The sequence below is a fragment of the Lipophrys pholis genome, assembly GCF_963383615.2.
Source record: "Lipophrys pholis genome assembly, chromosome: 6".
Classification (NCBI taxonomy): Eukaryota; Metazoa; Chordata; class Actinopteri; order Blenniiformes; family Blenniidae; genus Lipophrys; species Lipophrys pholis.
The window spans coordinates 26,399,181-26,423,443 of NC_137629.1; the positions used below are offsets into that span (position 1 = coordinate 26,399,181).

Sequence of the window (24,263 nt, forward strand, 5' to 3'; positions counted from 1 at the left end):
ATATATAAGTGAGGAGTGCCGTTCTTTCCAATTCTCTTTTCAAGCAATATTCAAAACAGCTAGTGTTTGCAGCAATCATTACCGCTTTGCATCTTTTACTTTAAAAACATGGAAAACTGACTTTTGCTTTAAGGTAGACATGAAAAAGTATGACTTTTCCTTAAAGCTCTGCAGGAAGTTTGGCTAATGCATAACTCTGTACGAATAGCAAGTAAATTAATGAAGAATCAAAAGATGATTCTTTAAAAGATTCTGATGTATGCAAACTAAAGCAATAGAAACACCAGCATGAATTATCAGTTGTAAAAAACAAAGGTTTAAAGAAGGAATTTCTAAGACGTAAGGTTTAACAATAACCTGGTTTTGCGTTGGTCCTAGTTTCCTCCTCGAACTGCAACAAGTTTCCAGTAAGTTCAGCTCCAGCTTTGTGAACTTGGTTTCACTGCTGTCTCCGTAGAAACGACACAGACGTTGGACTTTGCCAGAGTCCTCTATCCTCTCCACTTGGCATGCAGATTTTGGCTCACCCCGTCACGCAGCCTTCTGATTTCTCCTCTCACAGTGTCTCCACTTTTCATTGTCCTACTGAGCGGTCCCACAGCTGAGGCGGCTGTGGCTCTTCTCTCTTTAAGTAAATCCTCTGATTCAGAGTTTTCGCTCCGTAAATCCACGTTTGCTTCTCACAGAGGAGTTAAGGGTTTTATGGTCCAGATTCAAGAACCACTAAAGTAGATGTTCTCTATAAATAAATCTCAATAATCTCATGTATATCTGGGTATTCATTAAATTCTCAAATAGGTTTGCATTCCAGGTAGGAGTCCTCTGCAAAAGTGCGCATTTATCAAAAAGGCCATTAGGTTTTTGTGAACTGTCTACAAATGCATAAAAAAAGTTGCTTCTCTTTCATCCTTGCTTGCATCCACAGCACCGAAACACCTAGAAGATACAAATAAAGAAAATTCTGATGGTTATCAGCATCATCTTTGTACTCATCAACATCATAACTCTTCAGTGTGATAAAACACTCAACACACACACTTTACCTGATGTGGTTCCACTGTTATTTTTATTAAGGCCAAAGAATAAATGCTAAAGAAAAGAACAGAAAGAGGAACAGAAACTAAAGGAGAGAGAAGAAAAGATGTGTCAAAAAACCTTGTAAAATATCACAATTTAATTGCAGCAGAGATCAAATATTGAAATTCTGTCCCACTTATTCTACAAGTCAGTGGCAAAGGTTCCGTTTCAGTGTGTACCTTTTCCTCTATATCCTTTATTTGTCTCTTTTGCAAGTCAATCCTGTCCTCCAGCTCTCTAATTCTCTGCAAAGCAAAAACAGAAGTGGTTAGTGGGTCAAAACATATTTAAACAAAAGGCAATAACACTAGAAAACAAACAGTCGCTAAACAGTTAAGACGGTGAACCAATTATCACAGCATATACTTCAAATAATCAGCTGGCTTCCCATCATGCCCTCTGTCTCCATGGCAGCTGTGTTGGATAGGAATGAGTTGCCATGGCAACCACAGAGCAGATTTAACTGAATGGTTGAAGTGAGTCCGTCGGTGGGACTTTAAAGCTGAACAACACTTTGGATGAAAGCGCCCTCCGCTTTGTGATCGACAGAAAACATCTGTGTCCTCGCTACGCTACACGACTGCACATGAGGGCATCTGTGAGTTGTTTTGGAAACTGAAACACAGCCATTTAATATTATGATCAGATGTTGCAAAATCAATCCACGATTAAAGCTGAACGGTTCCACAAATCAACAGAATGTAATCCTCAATTTGAGTGGCGTCATCACTTTGTAAATCCAAACTGATTGTTGAATGAATGTTAATGTTGGAGGTTACTGGGTTAGTAAGAGAAATTCAAACGACTGGAATGGCAATTAGGGCGTGGTGATTATTGATGTAGTCAATGAGCAACAACAAAGTGTACAAGCCATGGGTGTAAATCTACTCAGGTGTCAGGTGGTGGCAATATGGAGGTACACTGAAGGAGTTGGGGAGGGAATATTCATATTAAAATGACACACGTACACACACACACACACACACACACACACACACACACACACACACTCATCTGTTCACACTTTCACTACTACAGATGCACTTACAATCACAGTACAGGTAGCACGCACAGGGATACTGCATCTTTTTCAAAGCACCAGGGGTCTGGTGGGGTCAGAGGTTTCTGGTGGGGACCGGGGTTCAGACTGAGGGCGGGTAGGACTCAACAACCTGACTTGGTTTGCTTTGAGCCTTACCTGCTGGGCCTGCTGTAGGAGCTCCATGCGCTCCTGTAAGATCTGACTGTCAAACTGCCGGCTCTGCCTGAGAATCTGACGCCGCAGCTTGTCCACGGCTAGCCTCAGCTCCTCCCTCTGCCTGTCTGTCAGCGACTCAGCCACCGCCTGGCATGCCGGCTGCTCCTGCTGCAGAGCGCTATACAGCGTGGCCTCCAGCTCCTCGATCCTCTGCATAGCCAGCCAAATATACATACATACATACATACATACATACAAGTATACAAACACACACACACAGACGCACGCATGCACATGCGCATGCAAAAACACACACACAAGCATGCAAAAAGACACACATGGAAGCACACGAACACACAGACACACACACACATCACTGTGACTATGGCAGATTGGGGGAATACGGTTCCACTTTATATTAAGGGGGTATTTAAACATGACCTTTACATGGCAATTTCATTATGACACAAAACCGTGCTTTTGGTCTTATTTTCTGACAGTAAAGTTGATATTGGCACGGCAAATACCATGTAAAAGCCAAAAGCTGAGCAACACAATGTCAATTCAGACCATAAACACAAACCAACACCAAAACTGACCAAACAACATGGTTAGACCTAGATGGATATTGAACTAGATGTGTATTGGCAATCGCCTGTAGAAGTCAGTATGGAGGAGAATATTTACACATCATTAATTCTGACAAATCTACCACTAAGTCAGGTTAAACCCATCCTGTCTGGAATTTTCCTTTGACTTTCATATGAAGGCCGTTCAGTGGGATATTCATGAATCAAATGTTCATTGTTAAATGTTCTGCTTTTTGAGAGAGAAAATCTGAGATTGGCCTTATGATAAGATAAAAGAGGAAGCAGTTGTAAACAAGCAAATACCTCTGCCAATTCAGTGCCTCGGGCTATTATTATCATTTGTATAGTTTAGACTTCAGTTGGTAAAAGATGCAGTATCCCAACACAATGTGACCAATTTTACCTTCATGGAGTATGTTGCACTCATGATGTTTAATGGGGTCCCAAATGTTTATGTGTCATGCTGTAATGACAATGTGGTGCCTCCGCATTCCTGAATCATTGTATAATGAGACATGTTGCCTTTTACACTGGTGAGTAATATATGAAACACAGTTTGGCCATTTCCAATTAGATACCGTGAAAACCACACTGTGTAATACTGCTCCAGACTTCGTACCATGTAGGCCTGGTCCAAGGCCTGTTTCCTGTAGTCCAACTCTTCCTCAAGGAATCCTTTCTGCTTACTGAATAGCTCCTGCAACAAGATCAGACAACAGTGTAAAAAATAACACACAATGCAAAAGTGAAAGAAAGAAAAATCACGTAAAAAGCTACACAAAAAGGCTTTTTAACACCGGAATAGAAGGAAAACTTATAAAAACAATTTTTTTAGTGCATTCTCATAAAATAAAATACTAATATTTTGTGGGTGCTAAATTGAAAGTTTTGAAATACATTTTAATTTACCTTGTCATTTTCCAGATCAATCATCTTCTGTGTGAGAGCAGCCTCTGTGCTATCTATCTGCTTTAACCACTGCAGGAATCAGAAAATTAGAGTCATGGGTTTTTTTCTTGAGATTTTATCTCAGGATCAATCATGCAGACAAGAAAACGTTGTTACAAATTACATTGGTTAACATTCATTTGTTCCATTCCCCAAACTTTAACACTCAACTCAAATGCAATAGTTGAATTGAGCTATGAAGTGAGATTTGCAATGAGCGTCCACTGTGTGTCACTAAAAGCACAGAGAGGTTTTACTTCACCTTTTCACAGAGTGAAATTACCGTCCCTGCCTGAATCACAGCTACTTGCTCCTCATTCCTCAAATTCTACAGAAAATGAAGGAGAAAATTAAATTGAACGTTTAAAAAAAGAGAACCATTGGAGATCATTTTAATGACACAATTGCTCACACTCACCCCGTTATCACCTAGAATATCCAGTTTTTTCATTAGCTCAGGAATAATAACATCCTGCACAAAGGTCAGAACGAAGACATCATGTGAGAAACCACGTAGGACATAATTAATAGGAAAAAATCCATTTTCGGAAATAATTTGTACCTTGACTCCCTCCTGGTGGCAGTAGATCTGCAGGGCACTGCTGCTGTTTTCAGGGAACGCTGACATGTGCAGATTGAGGGCAGGAGATCTGCGCTCCCTCTCCTATGAGAGGAAACAGCATGTTAATATTCACACAAATCAACAAACACATTGAAATACATTCTTTCACATCAATTCCTGGGTACCAACAGAGCAGCTCATCACCACACTGATTGCGAGTGCAGTGAGAGGAAAACTTAAGAGATACTCTCTATAAATGGATATTGAAGTGAAATGGAAGGGAATGAGGAATTTACTCACATGACACTGAAAACATGGTCAGGATCTGCCAAAATGAGGGAGGTGAAAACCCAAAATTTTAAAAAAGGACAAACCAACTAAACCAGAAGGAAGTCATGCTTTTGAAACCTCAACCTGAGATTGTGATCTGGTGTTTCACCTACGCGACACAACTTCGATATAAACAGATAAACTGACTGGTTTAAGTGACACTGGAGCCACTGATTGACTGGAGCCATTGCCACCGATTACCTTCGAGCTGTCATACAGTTTGTGTGATGTTAACCAAAAATAACCACCAGCAGGAATCTAGCACATTTTCTACCGTTTCCGTTCTCAATGTTATAGATCTTTTGCCTTTAGAAAATGTAACATAAACTGGAAATGCATGCCAAAATGGTAGACAAAGTGAACAAGGATGGGAATGGATGGTGAACGTAAATACATCTTTATTCAATGAAAAATTATATTCATCTCAACACATTTAACATTCATGAAATGAAATAAAAAAAAAAAAAAAAAACATTTCCGTCCAGTGACAGAGTATGCACACAGCTGCCATGCAAAACAAGGGAACTTAAAAGCATACAGTGAAAAACTGAGATGAGTGCAGGAAGGGAATGCATGTCTGTCTGAGGAGTCACTGTATGTAGGTTCTGCGTCTGGAGCTGAGGCTGTGGTTGTCGCTTCCTGGCGACAGCTTGATGTTGGTACAGTCTCTTACTTCCAGTTCCAGCACTCTGAATTCCAGCAGCTCATTCTGGTCCCGGGCGTCCTGAACTTCAGCCTGCAGCTTTGACTCCGTCTGCTGCAAGACACACATCTGCAGACAGAAATGTTTCTTTAATCTTCAAGAGAGTTTTTGAACTATAAACAGAATTTACAAGTGCTGCAGCAGAATAACTTAATATCTCATACGAGATAAAACAATTGATAATAACCAAATCACACCTAATGGAAGAAAATAAATTTGAATAAATGCATTATACTCACGCAACATACTCAAAGAACTGATCTACTTTGATAAGTTCAATTAAGGAAATGACTTACATCTGAGGATAAGCCCAGGTATTGTACCCTATGATCATTAAAGTCTAATATCTGCAGGTAGAAAAGACCTCTGTCTATATTACACAGAGAAGTCACTGGTACTTCTGTACTTAAGTAAATTCTTCAGGTTCCTCTACCGTACTTGAACATTTTTCTTTTGAGTTAAGTTTGAAAGAGTTTGTTTTATAAAAATAAAAATTCTACACAGGCGATTAGTGACACAAACTATGAGACAAGTTCAACCGTGATCAGCTTTAATTGATCATATATCCACATTAAAAACATTGTATTATAATAACAATCAAGCCATCAAAAGGCATTATTCATCAATACATTTCAGAACCTGTAATTTTACTGAAGTTAGTATCTGTAATTGTTTTTAAGTAAAGAATGCGAGTGCCTGTATCAGTTTTGCACAAATATGACAATCCAATAAATTATAATGGAAAATACTGACAACAGTGGATTACCTGGAAACACATAATCACAAATTTAAGATATCCATGAGTATATGATGTAAATTATCTCCGTTTTTAATAGCATTTCTGACTGAGACCAAGTCATTACAATTCTATCTATAGAGATACATCTCATTATTCATTAACCTTTATTTAACCAGGAAAAGTAAAAAAACCCATTGAGATCGAGATCTCTTTTACAAGGGTGACCTGGCTAAGAGGTATCTGTATATGCTTGTTATAAATGAATTGAATCGTAAAACATAAATTTGTTGACTGATGAGTAAAATGAGCTTATGCTTGTATGAAACCAGTTTAAAACTACATAAGAAAACTTGGGCATTTCTATTGAAAGATCGTTTTATTTTTTAAAGTAAACTAGATTTATGTTTCAGGTTAGAACAGGTTTATAAAATGCTTTTAACTAATCTCAGGTAGTTAAAAAAAAAAAAAAAAGCCTAGCTGGTACAAAATATCTGTGTATGCTGTGGTGTAAGTGACTGAGTCGGTCTACCTTCTCGTGCAGTTCCTGGTTGGTCCTGAGCAAGTATTGCTTCTCCTCCACCCACTTTGAATCCTGCCATAACAACCAAACAAAACATCAGCAAGAAACGACACTGGTAAGAAGAGGACAGGAAGGGAAAGATCCCCAGTGACAGGGTGTAATGAACAAAAATTGCAGTGACATAAACCAGTCATCACACGTCCAACTGCGGAGCGACCTTCACCTGACGCATGCAGATGTAACACAGACACAAAGAGACAGGAACAGAGTGGCACGAGTTTTATTGATGCACAGAAATGAAGCATGGTCCTGAGATAACAGAACAAAAAGAGTTGCATTCACAAGTCAACAGGAGTTTACAGTGAGGTGAAAGAAAAACAGCAGAGCAGCCAATCAGAACCACAGCGCTGGATCACATCAGTCCAACAGGCAACATGCGGAAAAGACAAAGAAAACCCTCACGATCAGTTATATTAGGCTTTCCAATATTAATTCAGAGTTGTACTTTCTGTAGCCCACATGATATTATTTAAGTGTAGGTGATAATTAAAGTGCTCAAAAATAAAGGCTTTTCTTCTACAGTTGAACTGGTTTGGCTTAGTTCTCGGATTAAAATGTTTCAAGATAACTTTTGCATATATCAGTAAAATAAAATCAACCCTAACAGCACGTTCAAGTTTGTAATGATTGGTAAATCCTCCAGGCTTATCTCTATTCATCCATTCAGATTATCATCACTTGTTAAACTGTTTCACGACTCCCCCAAAGTGCTGAGAAACAATGAGAAACACCACCATCGACAGTACGGACAGAGGGTAAAGTGGAGCATGCAGGCACAGCTGGGAGGTGACACATGCAGGAAGAAACATCACAGGATTCTGCGGCAGACCTGGTCAGCATAGCGCCAGCCCAAGAGCAGAACAGCCAGACATACATGCAGGAGAGCCACTGACAGCAGGACCTGTGAGCTCCAGTCCCCATCCTTTGTCTTTATTACCTGCCCCCTCTCAGCCAGGGCCTTCTCCAGATCAACTATCTTGGCCTGGCAGCTGTTGAGCTCCACCTGCAGCTGCTCGCGAGTCTGTGGGAGACAAAGGGAAGAGAAAAGCTGAATCAGCAAAAATGTTGGTTATAAACATTTTATTGATTTGGAAACTGTATTCATTTCTCATGTACACCTTCAACTCTGTTTTAAGGTACAGATGACAGATACAAACCCTAGCCTCTCTCTCTGCATCCAGAGAGCCCCCAGTCTGCTCCTGCAGGAGGGCGTATGCCCGCTGAAGAGCCTGATACTCTCTGGTGAGTTGACGGAAACGAAGTTCTGATTCTTCACGGGAAACACTCTGCCGTAACAAAGAAGTGACCGGGTCAAACAAACTAAAAAGCTTTCGCCTTCACATGTGGGAAAGTGATTTTTAAATTTTATGCAGTTTCACTTTTCCTTTAACAATTGCAACATTTATTCAGCAAAACCAGCAACTATTCCAACAATAAAGCAATATGAAGGTCTGTGAATAACACTAAGCTTAGAAAGGTTGTACCTCTTCCAAGTCCTCCTCTGGAGTGGCAGGCGTGCGGTCAGTGAGGTCAGTGTTATAGGAGGTCAGAGAGGACGTCTCGGAGTCCACCGACTCCTCATCAAATCCAAAATATGTCTCCACAACATGCCTCTGCAGGAAGTAGAGAGGAAACAAATGGAATAGCACACAAACAGCAGCTCACATCCAAGATTAGATTACACCTGATTTCAGATTGGAAAACATATCATCATACACACATCATAAACACACAATTCAATATGTCAGCCTACTTTACAAAACAACACATTGATCCTTTTATAATTTATGTCAAGTAAGATCAAGTTGCTGCATGTTTTTTTTATCATTAACTTCTTCCTTACCATCATGTTTGTAAGTCATCTCCTGGCAACCCGAGAAATAAAGGCAGACAAGCGCACACAAACAAATGAAAGATGAGAAATAAAGGATGAGGAGGAGGTACTCCGTCATTCTGTCACAAGACCAAAAACACCAACAATAAACTCAAAAGAATCTGGTCCAAATGTGTCTAGAATATCATGGACAATACTCTCCACTCTACGGAGTGCACTGCAGGCCAAGGTCCAAAATTTACAGTATTTCTCACTGTCACAAAAAATGGAAAGTTTCAGACATAATCAAACTACTATCACAGATAAAGTAGAAGGCACAAAGCCGCATTTGTTCCCCAGCTGCTGTGCTTGTTTTCCTGTGATTAAAATTTTCCTAAAAAAAAGAGAGAAAAAAAATTCCAGATGCAGGTCCAAAAGCAGAGCTGCTCTGCCCGAGTCTGCATCGAACTTTCCAAGCTTAAACCGCTTCCAGCAGGAGAGGTGAGAGGAAATTATACGACATGCATCTACAAACTCCTCCTCCTAGCAACATCAGACCCTGAAATGCCCCCTGATGTATTAAAACAAACATGCCAACTCAGATGTACGCACACAGCAGTTTGCGTTTTTACAGAACCAATTAAATATCATCAACACTCAACTTTTCCAGTTGGTGAAGCACAGAAACATTCAATACAACAGTGAACTTGCAGCTTTTGTGATCCATCTGTGAAATATTATAAAAACAAAACAAAAAAAAACTCTAAATAGACAGAAACAGAAAATTATTCCCAACATGAATCATTGCAGTGTGTGTGTGTGTGTGTGTGTGTGTGTGTGTGTGTGTGTGTGTGTGTGTGTGTGCGTGCTCAGCATGATGCTCCCAGCTGGAATGGATGCTGTCATTATTGTCTCATGAGTCCAATTAAACACAAACACACAGAAACGAACACACACACAACTGAAATCGGCGCTTGACGATCAGTCAAGACATGGCAGTTGCTTAGTCACGCCTCACTGGTTCAACAGATGTGTTGGAAAAACTCATGGACGCTTACTTTTGACATTTTGAGAGGTTTTCTTCTGGTTTTCTTGCACATCACCAATCGGTCACGTTCCTACAGAGGAAGAGAACAAAGCAGATCAACCTCAGCAGTTTCACAACACCACCATCACATCTGAATTTATGACATGTCTCCGTGCGCTGAGGAGCCACTTTGATCAATGAAAAAATTAACTGCCAGCAGAATTTAATATTTCATTTAGCATTGTCTAATTTAGACTGATTAGAAAGAAGTCTAGGTTTTTATTCTGTCCTATATCGCGAAAATGGAAAGATAAGATAATAGATTCTGTTTGAAATCACGACCGTCAGGAACAGAGTGATGCTGAAAACTGTACCTGTGCCTTTGTAATTCCCTATCAGGGTGTACACAACATCTCTCACCGATTCAAAATGCTGCTGCTTCTCTCATATACTAGAATCTCTTCAATGGCTCCCTGTCAGGAACTAAGGTTCTTCTTTTAACAACCAGGCTTAGTCATACCTCTAAAAGCTGCTAGTCCCCTCAGAATATTTCATTCTAAAAGTGATGCTTCTTTGAAGTTCCCAGAGTTTTAAGTTTTCAGGTTCTTCAGTAGTTCTTCTAGGAGTTGGCGCCCTAAATTAGAGAAGCTAACACCATCATCACAATTACTAGAACTTCACTATTTGATCAAGTTTGCAAGTTTGGGCTCTCTCTGGACCATTTTCTATTTAGGCTGCTATAGATTTAGATTGCTGCAAGACTTTCTGTGTTTCACAGTTTCTCTCCTTTTGTCAATTGCTATTCATTCATATGTCACTGATGGATGTCACTAATGACAACTGAAACTGAAAGAGCATGATCTCTGCCTCCTGCAAGGAGCACGTTGTTTAGTTTGTTTATTCTCTGCTCTATCCTTTTCTCTCTTATCTCCAAACACTGACTAGTTCAGGTTTCTTCCTGTTAAAAGTGAGTCATTCCTCTCCACTGTCATCTATACTTGCTCAGGTGGAATTGTTGGGCTTTTCCTCAGTCAATATGCCATGATACTGCTGTATAAATAAAACAGAGTTGGATGGTGGAAAATCTATTCAATTATTTGGATTATTTATCCAGTTGCAACTCTTCATGTAAAGAAATGTCAAAAGAAGATCTTAAACAGTAATGTGCTGCACTAACTCTACTTATCCTCCTCGGTTCATTACTTCAGCAGATCGCATAATAATGTTGCGTGCGACAAAATGTCAAAACTATCCAACAGTGAGTGGCATTTGAGATTATGAGACTCCTCCCTCTGTGCCTATAGTCTGGATATTGTATTTAAACAGGATATTGGACACCAAATACACGATGTGTGAATTGATGTGCACAGTTGTTTGTACTTTTATGATATCTATCTGATTGAAACTATAAGACATTGGCAGTAAGAAGTCTCAAGAATGACAGACATTGTGCTCTGGAGTTTGATTATCGAGGTTCCAGGAAAATCTTGACCTGCGTGAGCTCGTCAATGATGCCTCGTTGCTCAGCAACCTGCAGCTTGAGAAACTCCACTTCCTGCTCCTCGTGGGCATGGCTCAGGTCTGTCAGAGAGCTCGGCCGCTTCAGCTGGGTTTGAATACACTGCTGCTGTGCGGGTGGACGAGAAGAGGCGGCTTTTTCCTTCTGAGGAAGGAAAAGAGAGAAAAAAGAGGCTTTTCCTCACATAGCCAGTAGAGGGCCTGTTTTCTTTATAATGAAGGCCTCAATGAGACCCAAAAGACAAAAACAAAGCACCACTTTGAGAACTGCAAAACACTCATATCTCTCAGGACATGTTAGCGTTTAGAGTATTTAAATTTAATTTGATCTTTGGTATCAAGAGAGAAATAAGACATGATAAAGTAAAGCAGGTGCATCTCACCATCTCAGCGTTGTCTCGGCTCAGATTCTTGAGTTTCTCCTCCATGCGCTGTAGTGTTTGCAGGAGGTCGTCGTTCTTCTTGGACAGCCGCTTGTTTTTCTCAAACAGGGGCTTCATCTGACTTTCTGCCTCTCGGACACGCTTTAACTGAACAGAGGACGGAAACAGGAAGGGGAAACACTTTAATCTTATGTTCTGACCTCTGACACTGAATTTCCTCCCTGTGGTGTGCAGGTAAGCTCTGCACTGAAGGACTTCTAAAGTAACCAGTTTCATTATGTTTCAAAGAAAAATATTTTTCTTTATCAGTCTATATTTCAATATACTTCAACTTTTTGTCGGAAAATGTGTATATGTATGACTATAATGCACACGTGTAGTTATTAACATGTGTTCCTCACTAGTTCATTCCTCTCGTCGGCCAGCAGTGCATTTCTATCCTCCAGTTTCCTGATGACTGAGTGGAGCTCGGCAATCTTCAGCTGGAACCTCCTCATGTCACGCTCGTCCACCTCCTGTTGAGTCGGGGGGAGAGGAGAGGAGGAGGAAGACAAAAACTGAAAAGGGGAGAACATGCAGGCAGGCAAGCAGGTAATGGAGATGGATAGGAAAGAGGAGGTGATGGGTGAGGGAGGAGTTGTCATTTCACATGGTGAATGTGAAGAACACGGTCGTTATTTAAAATATCTGTCTTTGTTATTAGATTTTTAAAAAATGGTAGACTCTAAGGTTTCAGGCAGGGTTATCCAAACCTTTTTTCAACGGATAAGACTTGAGTGTGCGAAAGTGCCTCAGGGCCAACAGCCTCTGATAACAGTCCCAAACAATTAAAAAGTTTTCTTGCAACATTTGATTTTAGTTCCATTTTTGTAAGCCAGCATGTTATGCTATTTGCATGACATAGTAAGTAATGCAAGACTGAAAAGGCTGTGATTGATCCACACGTGACATAATTCACAGGTAAGTTACACAATCATGCTGAAAAGACAGATTAAAAGTAGTAGTGCATGTTGATTTGTTTGATTTTGCTTGTGCCAAAGAGTATAACATTCAGGGACAATGGAGACAAGTCATAAATTGAACCTTGAGCCTTGATGGGTAGTGGAGTCGTATTTTGAACATGCCTGCTTTATATTTCAATTCCATTTGAAAACTTGTTATTTGGGATAACTTAAAGAGGAAAAACTGATGAAACATCTACTCAAAGAAAGAATTTCCCCTTCTAAATATAGATATTTGTTTCTCTGTGTGTTGATCTGTACCTGGTTGTTGACCAGGTCTTGGTTTTCCCCGAGCCCAGGCATCACTTCTCTCTTGGGGCTGCCGTGGTTGTGTCTCTCAGCCTCTCGTACCTGACCCAGCTGCTCATCCAGAGCTTCCTTTTGGAGCTGGAGCTTCTGAGCGTAGCCTGCCTGCACCCCCAGCTCCCGCTCCAGAGCACACATCACCCGATCCTTCGCCTTCAACTCATCCATCTATGAGAGTGGTGGATAAGGGCACAGTGACTGAAATTATAAAGGTTTATAAATGAGAAAGTAGAATGTTCTAAAAAAAAAAGCACCGTTTTCATCTAGAATGTAAAAGGAGTATTTTTTACACAAATCTGAACAGAAACTAATCATGTTCATTTAAATGCATTTGTTTCCCAGCATGGTATATCATTCTTCATTCACCCAAATGAATATTCAGTCTTAATGAGGGCAAACCCTCAACTCGGATTATTCATTAAGTTTCTAACTGGCTGACTAATCAGTAACCTTGAAGTAGTTTCAGTTTCAAAATGGTTGATGACCCCTGGTTAGTTATTATCAATGCTGAAGTCTTTAAAATACCAGAGTGCAAACTTGATAAAATTACGAGGCTTTGTGCTTGCTCTGTATTCGCACAATTCCTTCTGACAACTGTTACCGCCTTTGCTTCCCTCCGTATTTTGTTCTTTAACATTGGTATTTCCTGCACTGCCAGCTCTCATCATTCATCCATGCGACATCCTACTCTTTTACTCTCCTTGGTGAAACATTCTTGCACTAAGGACACATGTTGTTGCAGCCATGCCCTGTTAGATGGTTAATGACTAACTGCAGCAGGTATAAAGGCTTACAAGCGCCACACTGTGAAGATAAACTACAGACAGACACTGCAGCCATTCGCTTCCAACAGGCCAGATAAGATGAGCTGGAGCTAAACGTCAAAAGCAGGAAAACAGATGTGTGAGGACTGCAGATGATATTCAAATGAGGTCATGAAAGACACGGGCCAGAAAAATACCGTTTGTAATATATATAACAAATTGTTAAGCAAATATCAAGATAGAATAAATAAAATGTGGTCTTGGTTTTGTATTATTTTAGAAAAAGAAGAAGCATACTTTATTGATCCTCTTGGGGAAATTATTTATCTGCAATTAGCCCATCCTATTCATAGTTAAGCTTAACTACACATACAAAAAGTAGTGGGCTGCCACAGAGTGGTGCCCATGGAGCCCAAGCGTCGAATAACTCAGGGACCCTAAGAGGATTCAAACCTGTAAGTCCCCTTTTTCAACCTCCAGACCACCCCTGCCTCCACATACTCTGTAGCGCTACCGTGGTCAGCTCATTGTGATGTACATAACAGGACACATTGACTCTCTGAAAGAAGCCATTATGGGGAAACGATCATGCGGGGTATCCAATTTTAAGGTCCAGAAAATCTGTTTTGTTAATCAGCTTCTTAGCAATAACAACAGAAAGGGTTACATTAGTGTCTCCACGAATCAAAATTTATATTGAATATGATGACATATTAAGGTTTGTTTGCTCAGCAAACAGACACAGTAGTACAACTTAACTGTATTAATAAATTAAGCCCCAAAAGAAAATGTGTTTGTTGTAACAACGCTCCTGGCAATACATCTTAAACAGTTTGAAATCCTGTTCTTTTCCCTTTTGAAATTTGTAAGGAATACACATTTGGGGGATGAGCAGCAGAGCTTAGTATGTAGACTGTGCCAATAAAAAAATATTTCTAATTGACAGATTATTCCACTATTGACCTTTTTTGATTGTATCCCACGAATGCCTGTTCTCTTTAAAGGAAGAATAATTTAAAAAGAGAAATAAAGCAGATTTCCATTACCAGAAGTGTTGCTGCTAAGAAGTATTACTGATCAAAAACCAACTCAAACAACAAGAGCTACAAATTGGTATTAAGAGTCTCACCAGATCTTGTTCAGTTTTCTAAAGACATAGTTGGGGAAGTGATTTGAACTATCTGTAGTGCATGTTTTCCAGTTTCATGCGGTCTCACCAGTCGACGGATGTCTCTCTCACAGTCGCGTTTAATACGATGCACCTCATCTTGGTGCTGTTGGTAGGCTGTTCGTAGATCAGCAGCTTTGGCTTTGTCAGCTTGAAGAGCATTGGCATGCGCCTCATCAGCCTGTTTCCTGGCTGTTTTCTGCTCCTGAATCTAAAATACAACCACACACATACACACATACACATCAGTGCTTCTAACCCATTAAACTGGTGTATATTTAGATGTCATGTCGGTCTAAGAAGGCCACAGTGAAACAATAGCTTGGCAATGAGCTTTTCCTCCCTACTTCCTGTTTTTCAGAAGCAAAAATACAAAAGGAGGACATAGTCACACATAAATACACACATGTAGACCAATGAAAAAATGTCTATCTCAACAATAATCAGTGTTTTCAACAATCACTTTTCTGAGATTACAAGTTGCCAATTTCATATGTAATCACTGCAGTGCCTGCAATCTTTAACATCAACACAAAAATACGTTGTCACCTACGCATCAGACAATAACCCACCTCCTGCTGTAGCTTCAGTCTCTCCCCGTCAAAAGCTCTCCGGGCCTCCTCCCGAGCCTCTCCGAGCAGAGCATTTTTGAGCTTGTCAGCTGCTCCATCTCTCAGTGCGTTCACGAGCCCCTGGAGCCGCTGGACCTCAGCATCGCGAATCTTGATGGACCTGGCCAGTTCAACCTCATGCTGCCGTGCCAGAGTTTCACGGGCAGTGGCTAGCTCACGTAGCTTTTCTTCATGAAGTTTGGCACGCAGGTCAGTGAGTGCAACAGCATGCTTGTGTTGCTCGAGCTCTCGGGCCTGCCGCTGCTCCTGGAGCCGTTCACGAAGCTTACATACCTGTAAGAAAGCATAAAGAAAATTTGGCATTGCGCACGTGTGGTGCTATATACACCGTGTGCCAGAATACTGTATAAATCGGAAAATAAAAAGGGGTTGTCTTATATTTGAGGTCTAATATTTCAATCCAAGTTCTGCATAACAACAGCTGGAAGTTTACAATCCATTCAAAGGCTTTAAAATGACAAATCTCAAATACTTTGGATGGTAGCTGTGGTAGGTCCAGGCGGAACCAGAGCATGAGCGCAATGATAGTTGTAGCAAAACCAGCAAGGCGGGGGATCTTTGCAAGGAATAGCCCAAGTACACTGGTGACTGTAGACTTTATAAAATACTCTCTGTAACAAAGAAACATCTGAAAATGTGAGTACGCCGCTGTGTGTCCATGCATGCAGTTGTGAATGCAGCTTCTGATCTTAACAGCAGCTGTTTCATTCTGAAGGTTTTCATTATTTCAATTTTACAACAAAAAAGCATGTTAAAAATAAAAGATTTTTACTTGTAAAAAATGTTTTTCAAATATGAGATGGGGGGGGGGTTGTCTTAGAGTTGGATCAATATCTACTCATCGCAGTGCATTCATGCGTGTGTTGAAATTATAAATATATTTTTGGGTTAAATGACTCTCAAACCAGCATAGTCGTTTGTGTGTTCAGATTTATAGTACGTGGCAGATTTTATTGTTAAAAAGTCTAGACTTTTGTTGCCAACATCTGTTTTAGTTTTGTAAGTTTGTCCTATCGGACTACTTGAGAGAAGTCAGAACTGGGTAAATGTCTATGATATCAGCTTATTTCATATGCAATTCTGATGTTAGATGTTAGACTTTCCTAAATTATCACATTCATATAAAAGTTGTAATCTGATCTATTCCACATTGCATAATTGGGAACTACTTTCAGCGTTGTTACAGCTATCTCTCAGCTTTATAAGCATGCAGAAAGGAGGCGCGGGAGGGAGTAAGGGTGTCAATCAGTAGAAATGAAAAGAGATTTATAGCGTCAGGGCAGCCATACAATGTTGCCTCGTTTGGTGCATGCCAATGACATACAGTATATCCTGCATGTCGAGGGTTATGCGAGCATCCAGCTAGTAAAACTGTTCATACCGGTATATATATATAGCAGGTTGACTTTATACTGCCGCGGGAATCAAATGAGTACACATCCACTTGTTCCTCCGCTTCCTCTGCCACCTCACCTTACCACGCTCCTGCTGGAGCTCGATCTGAACATCCATCAGTTTGCCCTTCAGTTCCTCGTTGGTGGCCGGCACCGAATCAGCCATCACCTCCAATTTCTCAGGCTTCCTTCCCTTTTTTGGGGGTTGGGCCGAGGGGGGTGTGGCTGATGACATAGCACTCCAGTTGTCTGATCAGGACAGACATAGAGTGCTGGGTGTGCCCAAGCGGAGGAGAGTCAGTCGCTGCTCCTCCTCCCTGCAAGGCCCTGCATCACCAACATGCCACTGAGAAGTCTACATAGCTGCTCGATGTCGGAGAGTTTCTGGTTGACAGACAGACAAGTGGACAAGAGAGAGAAAAAGACAAGATGGAAAATGTATGAGTCATTGTTAAAAAGTGGGTTACACGAAACAACTCTGAACAATATTCTCCGCCAAAGACATGTGACGCACTCCAGCCAGGGGAAAACAGACTATTTTAGGGAATAACATTTACACTCTCTTCTGTCACCCTGTTCTCTACAACATATACTTGTGGGCCATTTATCAGCATCCTATTTCAGTCCCTCGGCTGTACTTAGAAGCTCCACAGTGCATGAAAATGTGTCTGGCCAACACAGTTTCGGACCTTAGCTTCTTGCACCTCGCTCGACGCTTCTTTCTTCCTTCCATCACAAATCCTTCCATTAGTTAGATTATTCTGGCCATTCCTGTGTCAAGAGAGACCATAATCTGTTTGTGCCCAGCAAAAACTAATGTGGTATTAGTATTCCTTCATTACTTAACTGCAAAAAAAAGCTTACTCTAATGGCGTCCCAGAGAAACATTCAGCATTTTAGTGAGAAGTATCTGCTTCATTTCATCAGTCCTTGATGCTGATGTTCGTCTTTTCCACTGCTTCCTTTTATTTATGAACCCTCATTGTGAGTTCAATAACGATTTCAATACAGACAGCAACCGACCGTCTGATTGACATTTGTTCCTTATACTGTACCCATTAGTGTAACCCAATAGCAAGCTTTCCTTTCCTAATACTAGATAAACTAGAAAGGCTGAATACCTGCCAACTTTTGGGATTCAGTCTGCAGCAGATAGAAGTTTGAAAACTTATATGCAAGTGTGAACTTTTTAAATAAATATTTGAATAAAAACAGAAATAGTTGACTATAACACTTAACTAAGTTACTTTAAATGGGAAAGACTTTGATACCAAAGAGATAAGTGATAAGTCAAAAGAGGCCGCAGCACTTTTTTCTGCAGCGATTCATTTTCCAATGGAAAAATCTCAAGTAAATTTATCAAGTGAATTATTGTGAAGCGAGCCTACGAGTTGAGTCAAAGCCACATGTTATCATTCCAACCCTTACTAGGTGCAAAGAGTAAAGAACAAAATCCACACAATTTAAGAAGATAACTAGAAAATGTTATGGATGCTTGTGCTTGACAGATCAATTATACAACTATCCCAATAATTAGTGGTTGATGTCTTCAGCGAAGCTACACAAAATGTCACGACCTCACTGAGCCACACAAAACAGAGCAGACACAGACTTAAACTGGGAGCATGTGAAATTTCCCTTTCTTCACCCTCTCCATCCAGCTCATGCATATTTTCTATACATATAGACTTGATATAGATGTGTTACAGTGACACGCATTTACTGAGCTGAAAGTGGACTCCTCTAATCTCATCCTGGAGTGAATTGTAACCCAGTAACCTTACAGTCGTTCTGTCTACTATAAAATAAATAATGCAGTGATAAGGGAGATGAAGCATTAAGAACGTGGGCGCCTCCATCTTTTTTCTGCACACACATTGCCAAACATTCACACAACATACACAGATGGCAGAAATAGTTACCAAGGCAACCCTTGCTCTCAAAAACTCTTCCTTTGATACCAAAGGATGATGGGAAGGACTAGTCTCAAGCGGATAGAAAACACACAGAAACGGCACACACACCCTCACTGTAATGGTAGTATAGAGGCTGTGCGTTTGAAGTACTCATGATTTTTGTTATCTGGTCCCATCTTTGAGCCGAGCTTGAGTGAGAGACAAAAAAATGCACTGATGCTGGAGGGCAAGGAAGCTTTCTTCCGCATGAATCTTTACACAGCACACACAGACAAACCCTGAGTGAGAACCAGCAGAGAGAGAGAAAGATGGAGGATGATTACGCCGATAATAGCGAGGCAGACGAGAGGAAAGAGCCGAAGCTAAGTAGAAAGAAATGCAGACCACAAGTGGAGGAACCAATCTTTAACCATCTCCCCCTTCTCCTCTTACATTCCCTGACCTCTTCTCAATCCCTCCACCCCCATTTATTTGCTGGCATGGTGATGCTGCTGATCTCACTCTCATTCACAGAGACAGAGAGCGATCATTCAGACACAGTGAGCTCCGACAGGCACGCATTCGCTCAAGCCCTAAACCGAACAACCAGGGACAGACACAGCTGACACGTATTCTCTCTCTGGTCACAAACATCTATTTATTTACAGTGCGTTGATCAGCTCACTGTGCGAGCATGTCTCACATCCTGCACATATAATTCACAAGAATCCAAGTGAAGAGACATAAAAATTCACAGGTCACTCTGCGATGAATGAGAAGGCCTGAATGGCAATCCTATAACATGGTGCCATGCTCTCTCAGTGTTCTTCTGCATGAAAGTCCTGTCTATGAATTTAGGATACCACTAATATATACAGATGTACTGTGCTCTTATTTTTTACTGAAGATTACAGTTTTTGTAACAGCATCACAAAAAACAGCTCCTCTCTAAATTGGCCAAACAATTTTTCTCTTTTTCCACCCGACGTAATACAAAGAGAGTTGTCAAAATAATAAACTATAAAGTGTACCGGTGAAATAAGACGATGTCTCACACCCCATAAACCCAAAATTTCACCTGAGACCAACATGTGTGCACAGGCACAAACATATCAGCCACCCACAGAGCGTCCTGGAGCCACATGTTCCCAAGCTGCCAACCGGGCGCTAAATCTCAAAGTTTATAGTTCTCTGAAAACCAGGAATGTTATGTGGGAAACTGGAACGTTTTATTGGGGCAATGAGACGCCAACGAGAAACTTTAATGTTCACAGAAGCAGAACAAAAGCCAGTTCAGGTCCTAGTCGTTAAGTTGCTTTGTGTGTTTCAAGTATCAACAGTTAGTTTATCTTCTGTTCAGCTGGAAACACTCAGAAAATGACAAGAAGCCCTTCAACAGACTAAACTTTTCCATCATCACTCCTAATTTTATTTTATTTTTTTAAACGTTGGTGCGATCCTACATTCCTAACCAACCTCAAAAATGTCTGACTCATTAAATCAAGTCGTACTGGAACCACTTACATAAATTGAGCAATACATCAACAAAGGACCACCTTCAAGGTCTATTTAAAGCCAGTGAAAGTAGGACTCAGGAGATCAGCTTAAACACTAAGTCAAAGCACAGTGAGCGCAAAGAAGGAAGTGATGATGAAATTCTGCATTTTCCCACAAAGGAGAGCTATTGCTGAAGGAAATCGTCAGCATCAATATGGATTCATCATCATCAATAAAACGTTATAATACATAAATTCATGCAGAAAAAAGACTTCAGTTCCTGTCTGACGAATGGCAAATCTAGAACACAAAGGTAGGTTCATCACCAGTTCAAAATCTTTCATTTTATCTACTGTGTGAGATGACAGGTCTCTAAGGTTTGACAGCAATGTACCGAGTGTTCCGGGTTTAACCTGGTAGAGAATTATGTAGGAATGACTGTTAATGCACATTATCAGCTTTTGCAATTATTCATACAAGTAAAACAGCTCAGACGCAAAACTGAAACAACTTTAAGTTTGACAAGACAGATATATAAACTGATCTTATTTTGTGCCTCACAATCACATCATCCCATTTGAGTTCAGTCTCTCTTCTCTGTTGTCACCGCCTCACTAGTCCACCTGGTCAGTGAGTCTGTCCAGCATTTCTGTCACCACTCTACTCCAGACCAGTGTCTGGACTCCAGGGGTTCCTGGGATGTTTCTATCTGATGTTGCTTCAAATTGCTATAGTCTAATCGGCAAATCCTTCAAATTTATTCTGCATCACTTCATTAAACAGTATTATTCTGGTCTTGTATTTCTCTCCTTCCCTATTGGAAAAGTAAGCAACACTAAGAGGTGGAAACCTCTCTGATGCTTTAAAACCAGTTTCATTCAGAGCATTATATTTAGTTTATGGGCTATTAAACACCTTTGTTTGCTGGGAGATGTGCGACTGTTAAATAATAATAATATAACATAACAATAATGTAACATAATATCACTGAGCAATTGGACTAAACAAAACTACAAATCAATTTTTTAAGCTTGTGCAGATACACGTTTTTAATGCAGTCAAGTCTGGTTTCACAGAGTCTTTGCAGTGGTCACAAACTTGCTTCACACGCAGGAGCCAGACAAATCAGATACATCCGCAATGTGTTATATATTACCGAGACCACAGAGTGACATAAAAGCCCAGTAAAGATAATACGTGTTCCAGCTGGTGCTCAAAGAAAGACACCTCACTTCTCTGGCTAGGATAAACATCAACATCAAGGGTGTGGCAAGACTGATATATGTGCTCCTGATATACTGCACATTTGTTACGCTGCCTTATCTTATAGTTTCTCTGTCCCTCATACACACACACACACACACACAACCCTAATGCAGCCTTGTGTCAGCATCAGCCAAGTGTAGACTGTCAGAACAGGTCTGGCAACAGTCCAGACATCATTCCACAGTCTACACAGACAGACGCACACACTTAAAACACGGCAAAGATCCCGCTGAGAGGCTGAGTAACCCTGCTAAGAGCAACACAAGTGGAGCATATGACCTGAAAACTATTACGCCAGCAGAATTACTACTAGTGACTGACCTCAATGACCAGTCAACCCAGACAGACAAACAAGAAGGGTCTTTCTGACTCAGGTCCCTGCTTTATAGGAACTGGCATTGCTAGTTTTATTGCACAGGCTATGATCTCTTTCACCTTGCCTCTGAATCAGTCAATACTGCTATCCATTACCAGAGGCTGAGCGTTTTCCACGTTTGCATACACAATGTGAAGGGGCATTTTTGCATGCAGAAGTGCAGATGTGTTAGCAGGGATAACCTCATCCTCCTCTACAAGACATGATAGTCTGGGAAGGATAAACTGTGGTTGTGAGAATTATTAGGCAAAGGGGAGGTCCACTGGGATTATTCTGGGAGCAGCCTGTCACTCAAGACATGAGAGAATAAGGACATGTACATTACGTCTGTAAGACTTAAGGAAATCCCTGATATGAGACCTGAACAGTGACTGGGTGAGGTCATCTTGAAAATAAAACAACTGACAAATCACAAATGTGGCACGATCTACAGTACTGCTGCTTTTGTTTCCGACTGCATTAGCCTGAGTTAGGAGCATCCCACAGTATGGATCAGCCTCTGATCAAACCGAAGTGAGTGTGCAACACATGCTGGACGTCCACTGGGGCAGATTTACGAGCCTCCCGGTGCCGCCTCTGCTACAGAAGCAGTCCCCTAGTCTTATGACAGACACGAGTCCTCCGCCTGTAAACACAACGGTCAGGTATGGCAGTGGGCTCGCCGGGTGAAAAGATTATGCCAGACATCGGGGTGGCTTACTGTGATGTGGCTGGCTCTCTAATGAGCTGTCAAAGAGGAGATTAAGGGATGAGGTGCTGCTTGCTGCTGGAGGAGAGTGCTTTCACACTACTGCTGACACCTTGTTTGTCCCGCTTTGCCAACCACACCCCACAGCAACATGCATGGGGCTGCTGCAGCATCCTCTCCAGCCACAGAGGGACTCTGGCAGCTTCATGTGAAGTGTCTGACTCCCATGCAGCATGGCCATCATGCAGAGTTACCACACTACACCACGGGGCCTCGTTCAAAACTGGGCAGGACAAGGAGGCAAATGCAACGAGACAGGAAGGGGAAAACGTTAATATTAATTACTCATCATGCCTCACAGCTTCCTGCATGCAATCAGAACAATAATTTTCCCATCCCTGAGTCCGTGAGAGGATGGGCGGCTCAAACTCACACGGAGAGGCTAAAAGGATGATGCCCGGGAGGGAAGAGGAGGGCGGTGGGCTGCCTGTCCGTCACTGCGCCGCGAGCTCATGAAACACGGATGTCAGAGCTGTGCAACAGCAGCCCGCCGCTTGCCGGCGGCTACAAACCAGTCATTAGAAGTTACACAAGCCCCGAGTCAACAAACTTACATGAAATGGACGTTCGGCGGTCCCCAAGCGGTCTGATGTCGGGACGCCGCTGCGTGTTCACATCCAGGAAGGGAGGCTGGGCTTCGGTGCGGGTTAGCTCACCTCTCCGGCGCCGCGGGATGCGCAGACCGCTCACAGCGACCGCTAAGAACTTTACCCCGCAGATTTAGCACACGTTTCACGGGCACCGAGTAGCCGCTCGCCGCTGACAACCCTCCCGTGGCTGCGGTCCCGGCGACTCAGGTCCGGGCTTCTCCTCTTCCTCCTCCTCCTCCTCCTCCCGCGCTGCACGTTGACATTTTTCTTCCACGCCCACGCGCATACAAGCACGCTACGTCATCCGTTCCCATACACACGAGGGGGGAAATAGATAAATAAATAACACTGCTTCCTTGCTGGTGTCGGACGTGGACGTTAGAGAAAAAAAAAGAAAAGAGAGAAGCCGGTGGGCGTCACCGGCAGCGTGATAGAAGCGCGACACCTGACTGCGTGTTCAAGGATGACACCGCGCGCCGGTAAATGCGTGGAAACGCAGCGCGCGCGGGAGAGACGTTACGTCGTCTGCTGGCACAGTGGCACAAACACACGCGCGCGCTACAACAGCATTTGTCTCTGAAACATCGTCGAGATCACACACATCCAGCTCTTTGTGATCTCCATTGGACCGGGTTGATAGTAAAATAACGTATCCTAGTGCAAAGAGCTGCAAGTACAAGAGAAATCCTGCATTTAATTGAATATTCAGCTGCGCACCTTTAAGAATGGGATATTCTTCTGCTCGTGCAGTGCAGTGCTCGTGCAAAAAACCAGAAGAATTCAAAATCTGTTAAACATATATCAAATCATATTTTTGTCAGTTTCTCTTCATGAACTATGAAGATGCTTGTTTTCACAAATCCACCCGCACAGCATAGCGTTGATGCTGCTGTTACTTTGCGTATAACAAGGAAGCTAGATTTCACTGATGCATTACGGATCTTGTGGTTAGGACTATTGCCTCATGCGTGAAGTTTGTATGTTCTCTCTGTATTTGCAGGTTTCCTCCTGTTCATCTGGTTTCCATACCACCGTCCAAAAACATGCATATCAGCTAACTGGTGACCCTGAACGTGGTGTTTGCATGTTCTCCCTGTGCCTGGGTTGGTTTCTTCCGGGTACTTCAATTTCGTCCCTCAATCCAAACAACATGCACGT

General features: G+C 41.7%; 1 protein-coding gene across 1 annotated transcript; it reads right to left on the reverse strand.

Moving 5' to 3' along the window:
• Nucleotides 1–853: 853 nt before the first annotated feature.
• jakmip1 (janus kinase and microtubule interacting protein 1) lies at nucleotides 854–23,391 on the reverse strand (the record flags this gene model as incomplete). The annotated part of the gene is made up of 23 exons (XM_080466414.1): nucleotides 23,070–23,391; nucleotides 16,813–17,117; nucleotides 15,280–15,612; nucleotides 14,757–14,918; nucleotides 12,731–12,943; nucleotides 11,870–11,983; nucleotides 11,469–11,615; nucleotides 11,060–11,230; nucleotides 9,599–9,658; nucleotides 8,212–8,340; nucleotides 7,885–8,013; nucleotides 7,665–7,748; nucleotides 6,677–6,739; nucleotides 5,379–5,477; nucleotides 4,376–4,477; nucleotides 4,232–4,285; nucleotides 4,076–4,141; nucleotides 3,775–3,843; nucleotides 3,485–3,562; nucleotides 2,276–2,485; nucleotides 1,257–1,322; nucleotides 1,044–1,089; nucleotides 854–936 (listed from the first exon to the last, which is right to left on the reverse strand). The coding sequence occupies exons 2-23, from the start codon at nucleotides 16,966–16,968 to the stop codon at nucleotides 854–856; spliced, it is 2,634 nt and encodes an 877-aa protein (XP_080322540.1). The 5' UTR covers nucleotides 16,969–17,117; nucleotides 23,070–23,391.
• Between the last annotated feature and the right edge of the window lie 872 nt (nucleotides 23,392–24,263).